The following is a 21,352-nucleotide window of genomic DNA, read 5'->3' as shown; positions in this document are numbered from 1 at the left end:
TATTTTAAATTGTTATGGGCGTGGTGCTTTTGATAATTAGTCATTTTCAATTGTTACATTGGAAACATTTATTGATTGCTACTAGCAATTCACTCATTATCAATAAATGAATATTCCTTGAGATTGTTGTTCTGTTTTAGATCCTTTGATGTACTGTAGCAAAATTAATACTGAATTGTTCTAAGAGATGAACTAGTAATATTACTGAAATATTTAGGAATGCCTTGACTACTGTTTTCTGGAAATTGGCTAGTACTATTTGTTTATTAGATATCAAGTAATTATCACTTGTTTTATCTATTTTTGTGTACAGTCTTTCACCACCTTGTGAAATGTCCCAATTTTTAGGAAGAGCGTTCCTTTTGCTTTTCCTAGTGTCTCTCGATAAAACCCCTAGTGACCAATATCTTTGCTGTTGCTCACCTTATGTCCCTTTGTTATTTTAGCATCCTGAGTGATATTTAGCATTTTGTGAATGTCCCGCGACAAAGTCGGTGCTGCATAGTCTTCCCGGCTTGGTGTCTTCTTTTGATAATTACTTATTTCTGTGTTGGTCCTGATGATATAATTGCAGACCAGGTTATCTAAAATGTCTTCAAACTTGACGATTCTTGATTGCAAAATGGTGTCTTGTGACTTAGCACCGAAGTAAATTCTTCTAGTGCTCTTGTTTAGCTTTGCTTCTGTTTTAGGAAGTGAATAAATAGATGGATTGAATTAATGAGTGGTATGTGGTTGTGTAGAATGTTGTGGTCGTGTAGGAAGCTGTGTGGAACATTTATTGGGTTAGAGGTCGGATGTCACTCACCCCATTTTGTTGTCTTCCTATAACTGGCTTCCTTTCCTGCTTAGGGTAGACATGACTGATGGAGAGAATGGACTATGAACTTGAAACAGATGAACACTTTGGATATGTTGTTTTCAAAATTTATCATTATTTCTTATAGGCTATGGAAAATAATATTGAACACCATTACTGTTACTGTAGCAGCTTGACCCCTTCCTGTTTATCATAGCAAGTGAAGGGTCCCGGCAGTACAGTCGGGTTCATTCTCAACACACAATCGAGAATTCCGGGTTCGAATCCCAGACTGGACAGAAATGGTTGGACACATTTTCCTTTCACCTAATGCCTCTGTTCACTTAGCAGTCAGTAGGTACCCAGGAGTTAGTCAGCTTGTTGTGGGGTTGCATCCTGGGCGGGGTCAATAATTAGGCCTTGGGGGGGGGGGGGTTGACCTCGATAAAAAGCCAAACATGTATGAATACACTCTGGTTTCCTGTCCCCCGACACAATGAATTATTATTATTATAAGTGAGAATCTTTGAGAGAAAACATGCAACATTTCTTTGCAGCATTGGTAATACTGGTCCAATTACTGTAGAAAATATTTGTGTATTTTTTGTCATAGACTGCTGTGTGGTATTTTACCATGCATTTTTAAAATTTAAGCTTTCTAGAGTTAAGGAAAAAGTCAATAAGGTTACTGTTCCGAAATGTACAATTTGGAGGACGAGGTGAGGAGTGGGAGGTGAAATATTGCAAGTAGTGAGTCTGTGATCTGCAGCATTCAAAGGGATCTGCAATATTCCATTGACTTACCGTTTATAGACGTTAATGAGCATTAGTACACTTTTTAAATGGCCACAAGTTGTTGAGTTTTCTTTGAATTTTGTTTTCTGTTTTTCAGTCGTCACAATTATGTGCTTTTCAAGTTTATGCTTAGCTACTGGTGCTGTATTTGTCTTGTTAATAAAATACATTATTTCCAAGATGGCTGCTGAGAAAACTAATGTAGTTTAAGGTGCATTTACCAAATATCTTTTGCATAGAAGTCTATGATGATTATGGTAATGTTATTTCAGTTGATGACTTACCATTGAATTATGCTTTACTGAAACATTTAGCACATTATTAATTGTGCTTTATAATTTGTTTCATCTGCATAATTTACTCTCTCTTAGATCATGCATCAGTGTAATGTGTGGAGGGGATGTTTCACCGAACATTCGGGTCGATGCTATGCATCAGTATGCATGGGGGAAGGGGGCGGGTGCCACTCAACGCTGTAGGGTGGATGGGGTGGTGCATGTGCCAAGCATCACAGTGAGATGCTTGCAGGACGAGATAGAAAGTTGTGGAACACATCTCGTAAAGGTGGTTTCTAAAGGCTTGTTTCTTTACTATGATTAAAGTTTGGTACAGTATTGTGCAGACTTAATTTTGTTTCAAGTTTTACCGAACAGGTTAAGTATGATCTTATGGCATTAAACCAAACGCTGTATAAATTGTTGGGTCTATTATCATGGTGGCTTGAGAGTATAATACAATGATTAATTTGATAGTTATTTACTTTTTTCAGTTTCCTGTTGCAGAATTTTGCTTCTAGTGAAGACACATTGTATTATAGTGCAGTTAGGGTGACAGCTTACTTTTATTTTGAGGCATTAAGTTGGATTTTTAATATGTAAATACAGAATATTATATGAACTCATTTTATGTCTATATAATAAGTTATATTTTCATAATTACACATTATTATGAAAGAGTATATGCAAGTGTATTTAGTGGAGTACTCTGTACAGCTTTTGTATGGCCAGCCTGGAAACCAAGTATTAGCTACATTATGAGAATGTGCTGATTGATCTCTCAGATACTAGGCACCACTGGTTACCTTAGTACTCATTATGTACTGTACTTAATTTAGGTAGGTTGGAAAGCAATGTTTCATCTATACCTACAAATATTGCTCCGATTCCTGTTACTGTATGAAGCCGAAAGAGGAAAAATCATGATTTGAATTGTTTTATGTTACTGAAGTTGAAATTGTCCAAATTTACATTTGCCTGATTTTGGGGTGTGTCTCATGTATAGTTGTTTGTGTGCTGTGTATGACCAAGTGAAGCAGAGCTCACCCATTCCATCCCGTCAGTTGTGATTAAGGCTACTTGACGATTGAATGCTAGTGGCAAGACAATGTGTACAATTATTTTATTCATGTCAAAACCTAACATGTTGTTTAGGCTTTGACGTATAATGTACCATAATTACAGTACTTTTATAATAAATTGTTCAATAGTGGTTAAAGCGTGACATGGAAGATGTGGCAGTGTGTTGTGTACAAATCTTGCAGCTCTTGCTTGAGGCTGGAAGCTGAATGAGGTTTCATAATTAAGATGCTATATATTTAAATGTGATATTTGTCTTGATAAATTTACATATATATATATATTAATATATTCAAATTATTTTGGATGAATGGTGATGTTTACATTTTAAGGTACAGTACAGTATACTAGTGTAAACATTAAATTAATTTTACCTGGTAAAGGGGAGACCAGGGCAAGAGTATACTTAAATGTACTGTAATATAAATTTTCAAGTTAATCCTCCAAGTCTCATAAAATATACAAGAATAAAACTTGATATCTTAAGACTGTATTGTCTGTTTACATTGTTAAACATAATGTTTACTCAAGTGTCCTTAGAGCAGTAATACAGCCAGTATCAGGAGTCATGTCGTTAACTTGTACAAGACCAAACAATTGCCAGGTGCAGAGTAGACACCTCAGTTGTGAACAGTGTAGTTTCTTGATGGAATAACAAGGATTATTTTAAATTTCAGATAAGTTTAGATAGATATACTTACACTCTTTATATAATCTTGCATAGTCTTTATGTATTGCCTCACCGTTTTCTCACCACAGCATTACATATTGACTATCTTGAATTGAAATGAAAATTTAAAATGTTAGGACCTTCAACATTAGCGACATAGTTAAATTATTTAAACAATTTGTTTTTTGCAAGTTTTTTAAAGCCATGATAAATTGACCAGACAATAAGTACATTTGCTCTAGCCTTGGCCATTCTCCTTCTGATTGATATTAGGTTAAAGTTAAAGTTTGGTTTCTTAAGAATATTGTACTGTACTTTTTTTTTTTTTTTTTTTTTTTTTTTTTTTTTTTTTTTTTTTTTTTTTTTTTTTTAACATTGTGGCTTTGATAATTCCAAATGTTTTCTGGTGATATATGGTAATAACCTAAATTCTTTTAAATTATTAAATACTGTTGGTCACAATTATCTTGATTAATATTTAAATGCTTTTAGTTAATTTGGTAAATGAAATACTGTAGTTAAAAACTGGGAGCAAATCATGATTTTTTCCCTTTTTTTTTTTTTTACCCGCGGTATAGTGATAACGAAGGTTCTTGTACATAAACCTGTTGAGGTACATAGCATTTGTTGAGTATTTCTCCATAAATTTATATCTGTAACAAACTTGCAGATTCAATGATTCCTTTGTAGTCAGTTCAAAATAAATGGCAGTACTGCATCATAACCTTTATTTAGCTGTAATGGTTTTCTGAATTAGTTATCCCTGCTTGGGATACCTTATGGTTTGGTCGGGCTGCTGCTTCCCACTTTTTCTTCGTCTTTTGACTAGTTTCCATTTAATGCTTTCAACACTTTATCACATTGACATGAAACTTCAAATCCTTCAATTGGAGCACCATATATTGCTACTATTGATACTGAACAAAGTAGCCATCCAGCAATGGTGTTCTTATCCATAGTTTTATGTACCACAAATATATTTATACAGATTTATTTCAGTGTCACTTGTTTAGTGCTGTTATGTTGTAGTTACATTACGCAGTATTGTGTAATTTAAGAAATTTCTATAAAACATGCAGAACCAACGACACAAAATATATTCGTGACACTAATACAGCGAGGCCTCCACTCACAATGGTAATCCATTCCCAGTGACGTATCGTAAGTTGAAATATCTCGAGTCGAAATGAATTTTCCCATAAGAAATAATGGGAATTGAATTAATCTGTTCCACACTCCCAAAAAATTAACTTCAAAGTAAATTTTATACCTAATTCACCCAAACTTTTATTACTAAAGAATGTATAAGTTATTGCTTATCTTTATTGATGACTCTTGTTGGCGTATGGAAGACTGTGAGGAGGAGGAGGAGGAGAGGTGTTAGTGCTAGGAAGGAGAGTCCCCTTCCATTATAACATCAGGAAGTGATTCTTTTACTCTTTTCAAATTAAAAAAAAAAAAATTATAGAAAATGGAATAGCCTACCTGACATCCACTGAACAAACCTTTTAAACTTTATTTTTTTTTCAAATTTGTTCAATTTTTTTTTTCATTTCATTTTTATTTTTTATAGAAAATGTAGCAGCCTACCTGACATTCTTAGAACGAACGTTTTAGACACTTTCTTTTTTCAAATTTTTTTCAATATTTGTCCGTAGTAATGCATTAGTGTCAATGAAAAGGTTAAGGCAAGAGCTATGCTTATGGTGTCCCCTCTTCCCAGTACTTTGTCGTATAACGCTTTGAAACTACTGACGGTAGTTTCTAAGTGATGCTGTAGCCATGAGCTGCATAGTGAGTGATACTGTGAGTTGCTGCTGCATTCACTATTCTTGGTTGATATCTTAGTACTAAAGACCTTCATACCCAGGAGGGTAGGGTAACCACGATTTATTTTCAAAGTGGGTGTCTGTTTACTGGAAGCCTGAGGAAGTGGATGCGAGTCGTGTGTACCTGCGGGAGTGTTAAATCTTACAGTAGAACTAAAAACGTCCCTGGTTGACATGCACACCATTGATGTGCATGGCTGGTATGTGCTGATATGTGCAGTTGAAGGATTAATAATTTAGGAAGACAAAACCTTGTCTTGAATATTGTTATGTGCGGTACATACAGATAATATCTGATGTAACCTTTGCTTACTCAGTGTTAAAAGAGAGAAGGCCTTGGACTCTGACTCTTCCATCACACCTGTCCTCGTTCAAGCATCTGGCAGTGTCCTCATCCTGAGATAAACCTTCTCATTGTGTCCTCTCTGCCTACACTGTGTCCCTCGTCTGAATTTTGTCTGCGTGACCAAGCCCTCTTCTTTTCCGTTTCAGGTCATGACCAAGCTCGCTTCCCTTCCCTCTTGTGTCATGATAAAACTTCTGTCCTTTTCTGCTCGGATCATTCTTCATTGCTTGATTTACCTATGGGCTATATGGGAAGGACCCCCAGCCAGATAATCACGTTTTCCGGATAAAAGTACTTTTTCACCTCCCAGTCCAAAAGGGAACATTTCCAACAATTTTTATACCACGCTCATGATTTGAATTGACACACACTAATTAGTGTGTGGGGCTGGGGGGTGGTTAGCTGCCTAGCTGGTAGGTGGGCAGACAGGGATAGGTTCAGGCAGGTGGGTTTTGGATGGGTGGATGGCAGGCAGATGGGTTTGGTGGGTGAACAGGTTCTAGCAGGCAGGCAGGTGGGTGGGTGGGCGAGCAGGCAAGTGGGTGAACAGGTGGGTAAATGGGCATGGAGGCAGGTTTAAGCAGGCAGATAGGTGAACAGGTGACTGGGTGAGCTATCAGGCAGGCGGGTGGGTGAACAGGTTGTGAGCATTCAGGCAGGTGGGTGGGCGAGCATTCAGGTAGGTGAACAGGTGGTCTATCAGGCAGGTGGGTGGGCGAGCAGAATGGTGGGTTGGCAGGTGGGCATGCAGGCAGGCGGATGGGCAAGCAGGCAGGTGGGTTGGGAGGTGGGTAGGTGGGCATGGAGGCAGATGGGCAGGTGGGTGGGTGAGACTGGACAGAGACAAATGACACGTGTGTGATCTCCTTCCTGGTCAACCCCCCCCCCCCTCACGCCAGCCTTCCCATCTCCCTTCCACGTGTGTCGACACGTGGGTGTTGACACGCTGTACGATGACTTTAACATATGCTCCTTAAGTTCTGTTAAATCCCATTTTATTTTACTGTAAATATCTAAATTAATAAATAGCAAACCTAATACTGTACAGTACTGTTCAACTATTATAGTGTGTTATTTAATTAATATTCGTAACTAGCTCTCCACAGCAATAAGAAAACAATATAATTCTTGCAACACCGCCAACGCCACCTTCCTTTGTTAGACCTAAGCGAGTCACATACACATTCAACAGTTCTCCTCCCTCCCTGACCAAGTCCCTTCCTGACCAACTCCCTCCTTCCCTTCCTGACCGTTATCCCCCAGGTGGTCCCTCTCAAAGCTCCTCCTCTCCCCCGACACCACCCACCCACCCTACTCCCCTCCTACACCTTGCGGCTGAATGGCAGCAAGTTAACCGGCTCCAATTTTTCATCCGGCCAAACCGACTTTTATCCAGCTCCCATGGACATTTTGGCCGGATATTGAGAACTTTATCCGGTCATGATTTTGGCCGTATAAGGGCGTTTTCTGGATATGCGAATCCCGGATAATCGAGTGTCTACAGTATTAACAAAGTTTTCGACTGGGCAGCAGAAAATAACACGAGGCTTAAGTGATAAATTCTAGGTACTCGGATACGGCAAAAATGAGGACCTTAAACATAATACAGGGTACGAAACACAATCGAATCTGCCCATAGTAGGAAAACAGGATGTCAATGATTTGGGAATAATGATGTCTGACGACCTAATGTTTAGGGAGCATAACTAAGCAAGTATTGCGTCAGCCAGAAAAATGATAGGATGGATTAAGAGAACCTTCAAGTCCAGAGATCCCATCACAATGGTTGTACTCTTCAAATCACATGTGTTGTCCCATCTTGAGTACTGCTCAGTACTCACTTCCCCCTTCAGAGCAGGAGAGATTGCTGAAATAGAGGGAATACAGAGAACATATACGGCACGCATAGACGAGATAAAGCACCTAACTTATTGGGATCGTCTCAAAACCCTCCAAATGTACTCACTAGAAAGGAGATGAGAGAGAGAGCAAATAATTTACACATGGAAAATACTGGAGGGCCAGGTCCCAAATCTACACAGTAAAATAACAATATACTGGAGTGAACGATATGGAAGAAAATACAGGATAGAACAAGTGAAGAGCAGAGGTGCCATAGGCACAATCAGAGAACATTGTATGAACATTAGAGGTCCACGGTTGTTCAACACCCTCCCAGTGAGCATAAGTAATATTGCCGAAACAACAGTGGACATCTTCAAGAGGAACCCAGATTGTTTCCTCCAACGAGTGCTGGACCAACCGAGCTGTGGTGGGTATGTGGGCTTGCTCCACTTGCAGGCCACTCCAAACAACAGCCTAGTGGACCAAACTCTCGCAAGTCAAGCCTGGCCTCGGGCCGGGCTTGGGGAGTAGAAGAACTCCCAGAACTCCATCAACCAGGTATCAACTAGGTAAGGGGCGTCGACCTTTTTGCAAGTTGCCCTGTCAATGGGGTTATGGGGGGGGGGGGGAGGCTTGCACTGTTTGCTCACGCCTGGTCCCACGATTCGTGGGCGTTTTGGGTCATCTCCTCTGGCCTGTGATGGCGTTGGGCAGCTCCTCCTTCAGAGGGTTTGGGGCTGGCGTGGCAGAATTCTTCCCTCATGGTTTGTTGGGTCATCCTAGAGTGGGTGTGCTTGGGCGTGCTCAAAACGACCCTGTCCCTCAGGTGAGTTTCCCGCCTGTTTACATTGCAGAAACGGGACTGTAGATCTGAGGTGGGCTTTGTCCTTCTGTCGCACTTGCAGCACGGTGCGGGAGTTCGTGGCGGTTTGGCCGTTGCTTCGGAGGATTCGGGTCATTCGGGGTTCCACGATCCGGTTCCATTCGGACTGCTCTTCGGTGGTTCATTTCTGAACTGCAGGGGGGTCTCTTCAGTCCTTGGCTCTTTGGGGCTGATCACTTTGAGTGACTTGTCTGCTGGATTCTTTGGGTTTGGTTCTCCGTGTGGTTCATATCCAGGGGGTGTCCAACGGCCTGTCTCTGTTCATTCCCGTCCACAGAATGGACGGTCAACTCCAACTCCTTCACTTGGCTCTGCCGGAAGTACAGGTGCTCGGAGGTGGACCTCTTCGGGTCAGCGTGGTCTTGACATCTCCCGATATGTGCCCTTTTCCAACTGGGACGCCGTTGTGGTGGCCGCCTTTCGGCAGGACTAGTTGAGGTGAGGTTACCTGTACCTCTTTCCCTTGGTCCAGCTATTGCTTCGGATCCTGGCTCTGTTGGAGACTTTCCAGGGGAGGGTAGTCCTGTTGGCCCCTTGGTGGCCGACTGGCCTTGGTTTCAGGTGCTACTTGCTCGGTGTCCGAACCCGAGATATTTTCCGCTGCTCCACCTCCTTCAGTAGATCAGACCAGTCGGGTACACGGTTGGTTCAGTCTACTCCTCCGCTATTCTCACCTGGCCTTTTTGATGTGGGCATATCACCTCTTGTATGGTGCTCAGGTGGCTTCGTAGATGGTGTTCCACCTGTGAGTTTCATCTTGGTGACAGTATGAAGTTTCCTGGTGTTCTTTTCGTCATCTTTTGTCTTTGTGGGTTGTCTTCTATTTTTGATTGGGTTGCCTTGTTCTTTCTTGACTTTTTCAGGACTGTCATTTGATGCCAAATACTGTCGCCAAGTATCGTGTGGCACTGGCGGAGCTGCCTCAGCTTGCATTCTCCTCAGTTTGTGGTAGCCCCTTCGGTTCAAGATTGTTTTTCCAAAGGCTCTTTTTTTTTTTCTGTTCGCATAGGCCTCTGGGGGTCAGGTTGGCGAGCTTCATGCTTTCTTCCGGCGCAAACCCTTGAAAATATAACCGATGTCAATACTAACGTTGCAGATTTTGAAAGAGAAGTTGACAAAATGCCCATGCACCAAGTCCTGGGTTCAGGTTCGTGGAATTCAATACCAGTATTTATAAAGAAATGCAAAGTATCAGTAGTACAAGCACTCGGTGTAATATGGAGAAAAAACTTGGACACGGTTGATATACCAGAAATGCTTAAATCAGCAGATATAGCTCCTCAACACAAGGGAGGGAGCAAACCATATTCTAGGAATTATAAGCCAGTCCCACTAATGTCCCACAAGTTTTTGATAGAATGATCAAGAGTTGTATCTCCATTTTTATGTAAACCAATGACCACAACCCAGGCCAAAATGGATTTAAAGCAGGAAGATCATGCCTTTGGCAGTTACTTGATCACTATGACATAATCACTGATGCATTAGAAGAAAAACAATTCAGGTGTAGTATATGCAAACTTTCCAAAGGCATTTGATAAATGTTACCATGGAGTGTTGCCCCACAAAATGAGGTTAATAGGAATAACAGGTAAAGTAGGGCGATGGATATTCAATTTTAAACAGTGAATGCAAAGAATAAGTTGATCAAATAAAATACAGTCCAGGCACAGTGAAAAGCTTGGGGCACAGTCCTTGAACCACTGCTTTTCCTTATTATTTTATCAGATATAGACAAAAACAACACAGGAAGGAATATGACAGGAAGCACAGCTTCCTGTCATATTTTGCAGATTGCTCAAAAATTTGCATGAGCATTATTTCTGTAGAAGACATTGATATCCTTCAAGCTGAAATTAATAAAGTTTTTCATTGGAAGGCAGAAAATATCACATTTAAGTGATAACTTACAGGTACTGTACTTATAGTAAAAATGACCTTAAGCAAAATACAGGGTACAAAAAAACAATAAAATCTGCCCATAGATTGCCAGAGATCAAATCTGCCCATAGATCTGCCCAGGAGATCATGTCGCAGATCTCCGGAGAATCTCCAAAGAGAGCCGGTCGGCCGAGCAGACAGCACACTGGACTTGTGATCCTGTGGTCCCGGGTTCGATCCCGGGCACTGGCGAGAAACAATGGGCAGAGTTTTTTTCACCCTATGCCCCTGTTACCTAGCAGTAAAATAGGCACCTGGGTGTTAGTCAGCTGTCACAGGCTGCTTCCTGGGGGTGGAGGCCTGGTCGAGGACCGGACCGTGGGGACACTAAAGCCCCGAAATCATCTCAAGATAACCTCAAGATAATTTGGGAATAGGTTTGACAACCCAAAGTTTTGGAAGCATATCCAAGTAAATACAGCATCTGCTAGAAAAATGTTAGGATGAATTTTGAGAACCTTTATATTTAGGGATCCCATTACAATGTTCATACTATTCAAATCACTGGTGCTGTCCTGTCTTGAGTACTGCATGATACTCACTTTTCCCTTCAGAGCAGGAGAGATTGCTGAAATAGAGGGAATACAGAGAACATATGCACAATGCATAGCCATGATGAAGCATCTAAACTATTGGGACCATCTCAAAGCTCTCAGAGTGTACACTAGAAAGGAGATGAGATAGGTATCAAACATTATATGCATAGAAAATACTGGAAGGCCAGGTGCCAAATTTGCACAGTAGAATAACAACATAGTACTGGAGTGAAGATATGGAAGGAAATGCAGTGAGGAGTAGAGGTGCCATAGGCACAATCTGAAAACCTTGCATGAATAATAGAGATCCACAGCTGTTCAATATCCTCCCCAGCAATAAGAAATATTGCCGGGACAAAAGTGGAAGTCTTCAAGAAAAAACTAGATATTTTTCTGCAAGAAGTGCCGGACCAACTGGGCTGTAATGGATATGTCGGCTTGCGGGCCGCTCCAAACAGCCTGGTGGACCAAGCTCTCACAAGTCAAGCCTGGCCTCAGGCCGGGCTTGGGGAGTAGAACTCCTCTCAGAACCCCCATCCAGATACAACAATGCCCCACAGTGCTGCTCGGTAACCATGCCCCCACAGTGCTGCTCGGTAACCATGCCCCCACAGTGCTGCTCGGTAACCATGCCCCCACAGTGCTGCTCGGTAACCATGCCCCCACAGTGCTGCTCGGTAACCATGCCCCCACAGTGCTGCTCGGTAACCATGCCCCCACAGTGCTGCTCGGTAACCATGCCCCCACAGTGCTGCTCGGTAACCATGCCCCCACAGTGCTGCTCGGTAACCATGCCCCCACAGTGCTGCTCGGTAACCATGCCCCCACAGTGCTGCTCGGTAACCATGCCCCCACAGTGCTGCTCGGTAACCATGCTGCACAGTGCTGCTCGGTAACCATGCCCCCACAGTGCTGCTCGGTAACCATGCCCCCACAGTGCTGCTCGGTAACCATGCCCCACAGTGCTGCTCGGTAACCATGCCCCACAGTGCTGCTCGGTAACCATGCCCCACAGTGCTGCTCGATAACCATGTCCCCACAGTGCTGCTTGGTAACCATGCCCCACAGTGCTGCTCGGTAACCATGCCCAACAGTGCTGCTCGGTAACCATGCCCCACAGTGCTGCTCGGTAACCATGCCCCACAGTGCTGCTCGGTAACCATGCCCAACAGTGCTGCTCGGTAACCATGCCCAACAGTGCTGCTCGGTAACCATGCCCCCACAGTGCTACTCGGTAACCATGCCCCCACAGTGCTGCTCGGTAACCATGCCCCCACAGTGCTGCTCGGTAACCATGTCCCCACAGTGCTGCTCGGTAACCATGTCCCCACAGTGCTGCTCGGTAACCATGCCCCACAGTGCTGCTCGGTAACCATGCCCCACAGTGCTGCTCGGTAACCATGCCCAACAGTGCTGCTCGGTAACCATGCCCAACAGTGCTGCTTGGTAACCATGCCCCCACAGTGCTACTCGGTAACCATGCCCCCACAGTGCTGCTCGGTAACTATGCCCCCACAGTGCTGCTCGGTAACCATGCCCCCACAGTGCTGCTCGGTAACCATGCCCCCACAGTGCTGCTCGGTAACCATGTCCCCACAGTGCTGCTCGGTAACCATGCCCCACAGTGCTGCTCGGTAACCATGCCCCACAGTGCTGCTCGGTAGCCATGCCCAACAGTGCTGCTTGGTAACCATACCTCCACAGTGCTGCTCAATAACCATCCCCCACAGTGCTGCTTGGTAACCATACCCCACAGTGCTGCTCGGTAACCATGCCCCACAGTGCTGCTTGGTAACCATGCCCCACAGTGCTGCTCGGTAACCAAGCCCCACAGTGCTGCTCAATAACCATGTCCCACAGTTCAATAACCATCCCCCACAGTGCTGCTTGGTAACCATGCCCCACAGTGCTGCTCAATAACCATGCCCCACAGTGCTGCTCAATAACCATGCCCCCACAGTGCTGCTTGGTAACTATGCCCCACAGTGCTGCTCAATAACCATGCCCCACAGTGCTGCTCAATAACCATACCCCACAGTGCTGCTTGGTAACCATGCCTCCACAGTGCTGCTCAATAACCATCCCCCACAGTGCTGCTCAATAAGCATGCCCCACAGTGCTGCTTGGTAACCATGCCTCCACAGTGCTGCTCAATAACCATCCCCCACAGTGCTGCTTGGTAACCATGCCTCGACAGTGCTGCTCAATAACCATCCCCCACAGTGCTGCTCAATATCCATGCCCCACAGTGCTGCTCAATAACCATGCCCCACAGTGCTGCTCAATAACCATGCCCCACAGTGCTGCTCAATAACCATGCCCCACAGTGCTGCTCAATAACCATGCCCCACAGTGCTGCTCAATAACCATCCCCCACAGTGCTGCTTGGTAACCATGCCTCCACAGTGCTGCTCAATAACCATCCCCCACAGTGCTGCTTGGTAACCATACCCCACAGTGCTGCTCGGTAACCGTGCCCCACAGTGCTGCTTGGTAACCATGCCCCACAGTGCTGCTCAATAACCATCCCCCACAGTGCTGCTTGGTAACCATACCCCACAGTGCTGCTCGGTAACCGTGCCCCACAGTGCTGCTCAATAACCATCCCCCACAGTGTTGCTCAATAACCATGCCCCACAGTGCTGCTCAATAACCATGCCCCACAGTGCTGCTCAATAACCATGCCCCACAGTGCTGCTCAATAACCATGCCCCACAGTGCTGCTCAATAACCATGCCCTACAGTGCTGCTCGGTAACCATGCCCCACAATTCTTTATGAATGTAATACTGACATTGAACTATGAATCAGATGTTGGTCTAATCCCACTGGACTTTGAAATAGCCATAGACAGCATGCCCATGCACCATGCCCAGAGTCCTGGCCCTGTACATCCCTCAAGAATTGAAAAGAATCACTTATCACAATCTCTAAAAGTCTATTGGAGACAGAACCTAGATAGTGATGTTATCCCCGAGATAATGTACTTAAAACAGTGGAGATCACGCCACTTCACAAAGGAACTTATTGTTACCTTGTTATGTGACAGAGTGCTAGGTAGACGGGACACCACGAGAGTAGCTCTCATCCTGTAACTACACATAGGTAATTACTTAGGTAATTACCTGTGGTTTACTACTAGAGTGTAGTAAGAGTGCAAGCAAGAGAGATCCATAATAATTTACTCTTGGAAAATATTAGAGTGGTTGGTTCCAAAATACCACACAGAAACCAGAAGAAATGAGAGGGTGTGCAAATTAGCCATTTTGAAAAGCAGAGATGCAGTAGGTATGATGAGAGACCTCTACATCAAGGGCCCAAGACTTGTCAATATTCTCCTTCTCCATATCTAGGGCATAATAAGCAGACCTCTCATGGTGTTCGAGAGAGAGAGAATTGATACACACACCCAGAAGATACGTGATTAATCAGGCTGTGATTCATATGTCAGGCTGCGAGCAGCTACATCCTACAGCCTGGTTGACCAGACCATCAACCAGGAAGCCTGATCAGAGACTGGGCTGTGGGGACATTGATCTGCAGAACCAACAACAGGTAAAACAGGTAGGTAGGACCATGCCCCACAGTACTGCTCAGTAACCATGTCTCACAGGGGAAAAGAAGACCAGAAGGTGCATACACCATACATGGAAAGCAACTACATTTGCTTAGAACTGGAGAAAAAACATGATTTGGGAGTGGATATAATTCCATCACTAACACCAGAGGTGCACATCGGCAGGGTGACATTGGCATGTATGGAACACTGGCGAACATTAGAACATCGTTTAGAAACTAAATCAAGACTTCTGTACACAGACTTTGTTAGACCAATACTGGAATATGCAGCTCCAGCCTGAAATTGCCTTGTGAAGCATAAAATTAAAATGTAAAAAGTGCAGAGGTTAGTGACTAACTAGTCTGAGAGCCAAAAAGAGTTAAGCTATGAGGATAGATTGAAGGAACTGGACCTCACAACCCTTGAAGGAAAAGAAATGTAGGAAATATGGTTAAAACATACAAGATACTGAGGGGAATATTACATCCGAAACTCCTCTGCCGCAGATCTGGAAGTGTATCCACAAGATGCACTTGTAAGTTCGTTCCTGGTGTCTCGCCGGTCCTTCACCTCTGTGGTACTCTTGTGGTGGACCCGTTGCAGGTCGCGACCAAACTGGGTTCCCACTTTTCTTCTGTTAGCTTTGGTTCTCATCTTCCTCCATCTTTCCTTCTTCGTAAGCCTGTTCTTGAATCTCGTCCTTTAGATTTCTGCACCCATCTCAGACTTCCCTATAACAATCCCATATCTCTCTGAACTTCAGTCTGCCCTGGCCCTCTGCAGTTCTACGGTGGTAGGCTTTGATGGCATTCATTATGAGGTGCTTTGCCGTCTCCCTCTATGCACGTCCTGAGGACTGTCCTCCCTGTTTGGAAACCGTGGTCTCTTGGGACATTCCTTAAGGACTTTAGCCCTATTGCCCTCACAAGTTGTCTGCGAACTCTGTGAACGTATGGTTAACGTTCGTCTGATGTGGTTCTTAGAACACCATCACCACTTCTCCCCTTCTCAATTTGGTTTTCGCATGTGCCGCAACACAACAGATGTCCTGGTGAACTTGGAGGTCTATATTCGTACTGCTTTTGCTGCGAAGACCTCCGTTGTAGCCGTTCTTTTTGACCTGGAAAAGGCTTACGACACCACCTGGAGATATCATATTCTGTCCCAATTTTATTCTTTTGGCCTTCGTGGTAATTTCCCTCTCTTTCTCCAAAGCTTCCTCTCTCGTTGTTCCTTTCGAGTGAGGCTTGGTACCACACTCTGCCCGTTTTCTGCAATATACGGGTATACCCCAAGGTAGTGTTCAGAGCACTACTCTTTTTCTAGTTTCCCTCAATGGTCTTCTTTCCTCCTTTCCTTCTGGCGTCTTCTCCGTTCTGTATGTCAACGATCTTACCCTTTGCTGTCGGGGTGATGATTCGCCTCTCCTTCAACAGCAGCTTCAACTTGCGATTGATGCTGTATCGTCTTGTGCCACCGGTCATGGCTTCAGATTCTCTACGTCTAAGACGTGTGCTATGACTTTTACTCAGAAGCATGTCTTTCTTCGTCCTTCTGTCGCTCTATGGTCATCCCCTTGAGTACAAGGATTCTGCTAAGCTTTTGGGGTTAATCTTTGACACTCGTTTGTCTTGATCGCCCCATATCTCTTACCTCAGAGTTGAATGCTCTAAAGCCCTTAACCCTTCTTAAGGTTTTGTCCCGTACTTCTTGAGGTGCGGATAGGCGCACTCTCCTCGCTTTACATTCCTCTCGCGTCCTGTCTAAACTCGATTATGGTTGCCCTGCTTACTCGTCTGCTTCTCCTTCTACTCTTCTCTGTCTTGATGCTTTGCACCATACTGGGTTGTGCCTCAGCACTGGTGCCTTTCATTCGACTCCCGCCCTCAGCTTGTATGTTGACCCTGGCATCCTATCTCTCTGGGTTTAAATCTTGCGTAGTACACCAACACATCATATGATGTGATGCGCAATTTTGCGTAAGTTATTCAACATGTCATATGATGTGTTGTGCCGTTTAAGGGTTAAAGGTTAAGGTCTTGTCCCATAATTCCTAAGGAGCTCATAGGCACACGCTCCTTTCTTTACATTTCTCTTTTGTGCTGTCTAAACTCGATTATGGTTGTCCTACTTACTCATCTACCTCTCCCTCCACCCTTTGTCATCTTGATGCTCATCACCATACTGGGCTCTATCTTAGCTCTGGTGTCATTCGTTTGACCCCTACCTAGAGCTTGTATGTTGAGACCGGCACCCTGTCTACAGGATTGCCATGATCGCTACTGTCTTCACTACTTTGTGGGGGTCTCTACAATGGCCTCACTCTAGCATATGTCACAATTTTGAACATTACCCCTCCTGTGGGGCCTGTTCCCTTTCACCACCTTACCCTTACTGTATGGTTATTTTGCTTGCAAGGTTCTCTCTCTGTGTTGCCAAAGTTTCTTGTCATGTTATTCTGTCCATGCCCCCATGGAGGGTCCCTCTTCCTAAGTTTTGTAGAACCTTGACCTGCATGACTAAGGCTTTTACCTCTCTTACAGTTCTGAAACTCCATTTCCATGCTCACTTTTCTTCACATTCCTGCTCCATCTCTGTTTTCACAGATGGGTCCAAGTCTGCTGACAGTGTAGGCTACTCCATTGTGTTTCCTGACTGCACCTATAAATGTCGCCTGCCTCCAGACACTAGCATCTTCACGGCTGAACTTTATGCAATTTTGTTTGCTCTTAGTCAAACAAAATTAAACTTAACAAAATTTTAATCTTAGTGCTTTCTTGCCGTAATTCTTCCTTTGCTGTTGTAGTTAACTCTCATAGTACCCTCATGGCTCTGGAGTCCTTTAATCCTGTCCATCCTGTGGTCATCGAAATTCAATATTGGCTGTTTCTTATTTCCAGCAGATTTAAGACAATCAGGTTTTGCTGGGTTCTCAGCCATATTGGTGTGTTTTGAAATGAGCGTGCGGATGCTGCCGCTCTGGAAGCTATCCGCACCTGTCCCATCTCCCGTAAAGGTACTGTATTCCTTATTCCGACTTTTACCCAGTTATTCATTCCTTAGTCCTTGCCCGTTGGCAGGGTCATTGATCTTCTGTTACTGGTAACAAACTGTGTGCTCTTACGGGTAGTGTGTCCCCATGGTCTTCCTCCTACCACCATAACCGGCGGTGGGAAACGGCTCTGGCAAGGTTTCGTATTGGCCATACCCACTTAACTCACGGGCACTTAATGGCGCGCCGCCCTGCTCCTTATTGTCCAAATTGCATTGTCCCTCTTACAGTCGTGCATATCCTTGTTGAATGTCCTGATTTTCAGGATGTGCGTGCACCTTGCCAACTATAGTGCCAACTACCTCTCGCGGTCATTTGTCCCTCGTTAGTATCCTTGGTGAATCAGTTACCTTTGATGTTGTTCGCCTTAGGTGCTTTTGTTCTTGTATTGGCATCCTTAGTGATATTTAGCGTCTTTTGAATATCCTGCACTTTTGAGGGTGCTACATAGCCTCCCCGGCTTGGTGCTTTCTTTTGATAATTACTGACTTAGTAACCATGCGCCACAGTACATCAACAGAATATATACATTGCCTTTGTGAGAGCATTGCTGGAGCATGCAGCATTGGCATGGTATCCATACTTCATGAAGCATAAAATATCGTGGAAGGTTTACAAGTAGACTGACCCCAGAATTGAGACCGCTCATCTGTGAGAACACATTAAGGGAACATAATCTTGCAACAGAAGGGAAGAGAAAAGAGGAAATATGATCACTATGTACAAGATACTGAGTGGGAATAGAGAAAGTGGACAAGGGGCAACATGTTTTAAATTAAGAGGAAGGAGCAGGAGGAGGAGGAGGGTATTAGTTGATGATGGATATCAAGTTGGGTAATAGAGATGTAAGGAATTCTCGATCCCTGTACAGGTGATTAGTAAGTGGAATGCACAGAAAGAACTTCTTAGTCACTTTCATCCACAACTTCAAGAGAAAGTATGGCAGTGTGATGGTCTTGAGACATAATTAGTATGCCATGTGTTAAATGCCAGGAGGCAGGGCAAAGAGTCTCTCTCTCCCTTCTTTGATATATCAAGTATTTGCTTTAAGAGGGCTCAATAAGTTCATAAATGACACATTGGATTGGCATTGTGTCGTATTTGTGTTGATCAGCTAAGTTTACCAATCTTGTCTGTCCAGAAATTGGATGGTTGATCACATTAACACAGTCTCATCCCTTGACGAGGGAGGACTTTGACAAGTCATACATAAATGGCTCTTCTATACTGTACAGTACAGTACTATGATTGTAAGGCTTACTTTCCTAATGTCTCAAGTCACTTATTCCTCAAGAGAGCACTTGGATGTCACTTGCCTTGTGTCTTTTTGCTCTTGTATTGGCATTCTGTACTGAGTGATATTTGTGAAATTTTGAATATAACACAACATACTCAGTGCTAAACAATCTTCTCGGCTTGGTGCCATCTTTTGATAATTAATTTACTCTTTACCTATACTGTACCCCACCTACAAAAAGACCCAATTTTTGCATTTCAGAATCCATCTCCAATATATGGTGACATGGGTATGATGGGCAGAGGATCGCCAGCTGGAGGTATGCCTAACAGTACTGGCATCCCAACGGGTAGCCCCAACATGGCAGCACTAAGCCCAGGGGGCCGGGCGGGTATGGCTAACTTGGGTGGTCCGGCCATGGCAGCAATGGCTGCGATGGCATCTGGCAGCGGTGGAGGACCAGGGGTGCCTGGAGGGCCGCACGGAAATATGAAAATGCCTCGATACCTTCCACCGAGTATGTTACAGCAGCAGGTAAGTATTCGGGCAATAAATGCATTATCTTTGTACACACAAGCACACTGAGTAGATAAAAATGACCTTGTGTGGGAACATGTCTATTAAAAAAATTAAAATATACATTATCACTTCTTTGTTTTCAAGTACAGTATATACATGTGGTAAATTTTTGAGGCACAATACATTATTCTTAAAAGGCAAACAAATTGAGCTTTTTTTTTTTTTTTCTTAACATCAATCTGGTATGCAGATGAAGAATAAGTCACTTGTCTGGATCAGATAAACATTAAATCCACAAAATAAAAATGTTAAAATTGGAGATGTTTTGGTGTTCCCAAGACCACACATCCTTGACCATTATGAAGTCCTTGACACCATTGTGGTCTCGGGTGGGTCCAAGTGTCATCACTTTATCCTGTTTGTAATGAGTGAGATTAGTGGCTACTTTGTTTAATGGTAAATGTAATTTTTCGTAATTACAGTAATTTCTTAATTTTAATTTTAATTAAAAGAAAAATATTGGCGAGTGGATAATTATTATTTTATTACAGCAGATTTACGGAAACATGGATCCTCGGATGATGATGATGATGGGCCGAGGTATGCCTCCGGGGGCAGCGGCAGCAGCAGCCATGATGAGGAGTCCTATGCATCATTTTAGGCCGAGGTTCATGTGACCTCCGTCTTACCCTCCTAACATAGAAGACCTATACCAAACTTCACAGGAAACCCCTTTGTTCATGGGGGATGTCAAGGGAGGGTTTTTAGGTTGAATAAACAAACTACCAATTCCTCAGATTCCTACTAGAAAGTATAGCTGCATGGTATAGGTTTTGCAGCAAATCAGGGTGCCGTGATGTATGATTCTGTATATAGTGTGATGGTTCTCAAAACTGTAAATACCAGAATTCATTTGGGAATTTTTACAGCTTAATAATACTACTTGCAGTTATGCAGGTAATTATTTTTGTTCTTCATCTCTTGGCTCATTGCAGCACGCTGTTTGTAGATAATATATTGAATTCTGTATAATAATTGCCTCGGCAGAAGCTGCATGTGTTGTAGGCTTCGTGGCCATCCGCATAATTCAATGTGACACAAATCTTGATCTCAAGCTATGTATACTGTTCATCTCTTAACTACTTGTACTCTGGTACAAGTATAATATTCTACTTAGTCACATAATTCATATAAATTCAATTATTTTATTTAAATCACATTTGAGTAAGTGGAAATTTAATATTATGTAATTGGATAGCATAAAACGCATGAATATATCATACAAATCCCATTTGTCATTCATTGTACAAGGATATTCATTATTACTCACTAGCATATTCAATCAAAACATTTTAATTGTTCATATGCAGCTTCCAGTACACGGTAGCTAATTTTCGTCTCCTTCAGTTTTGCATTAACGATATTAGCACATGCTTCGTAAGTTATATTTAACTTCTTAAATGAATACTTTTCTTGATTTGAATTTCTCAGCAAGACTCCTTTATCCTTGGAGAAACTCCTCATCTTCACAACATAAGGGTTACAGGGTTATTTATATATGTCACTCAAGCCACAAAAAATGTTGTTCCTAGTTCGTTTCGTACTAAATACAAAGTGCTTCACAGTCAAGCTTCTCAATACCCGGTAGTCAATAAATCCTTCACATACCAAAAAAAAAAAAAAGCTACAATGTATATAAATACAGTACCATTTGATTAGCAAGGTTATTAAAAAAAATTTACATTTTGCTACATATCGGATTTGAGATGCTGAGCTGTGAATATGTATATATTTGAAAGAGTGAAGTGTTTGGACTTTGTGTAATTTTTGCCACAAACCCAACCCATAGTTTGATTGATATATTGCAATTAGTTGCCTAAAGTTGCTGTGTCAACGAGTTGTGTTACAACATTTGCGGGGTGTTTTTCATCAGTCGGGCTAATTTCAGCTAGCTGAAGAGACCAGTTTGTCACAACTCATTCAATGT

The 21,352-nt window shown here is 43.1% G+C and overlaps 1 protein-coding gene across 5 annotated transcripts in view; it reads left to right on the top strand.

Annotated features, from left to right (window-relative positions):
• The window catches only part of LOC123758620 (uro-adherence factor A), a 103,093-nt gene extending 82,045 nt beyond the window's left edge, over positions 1-21,048 (top strand). For 4 of the 5 annotated variants that reach the window (XM_045743089.2, XM_069334418.1, XM_045743090.2 and 1 more), the window contains 2 exons: positions 19,108-19,380; positions 19,917-21,048. In XM_045743089.2, coding sequence (XP_045599045.2) covers positions 19,108-19,380; positions 19,917-20,042 — 399 coding nt within the window. In that variant the 3' untranslated portion in view covers positions 20,043-21,048. The remainder of the gene's footprint in view (positions 1-19,107; positions 19,381-19,916) is intronic. The other variant, XM_069334417.1, reaches the window with a different exon arrangement.
• The last annotated feature ends 304 nt before the right edge of the window (positions 21,049-21,352 follow it).

This window comes from Procambarus clarkii, chromosome 31 (assembly GCF_040958095.1).
Source record: "Procambarus clarkii isolate CNS0578487 chromosome 31, FALCON_Pclarkii_2.0, whole genome shotgun sequence".
NCBI lineage: Eukaryota > Metazoa > Arthropoda > Malacostraca > Decapoda > Cambaridae > Procambarus > Procambarus clarkii.
This window is presented reverse-complemented; position numbering and strand designations above follow the sequence as displayed.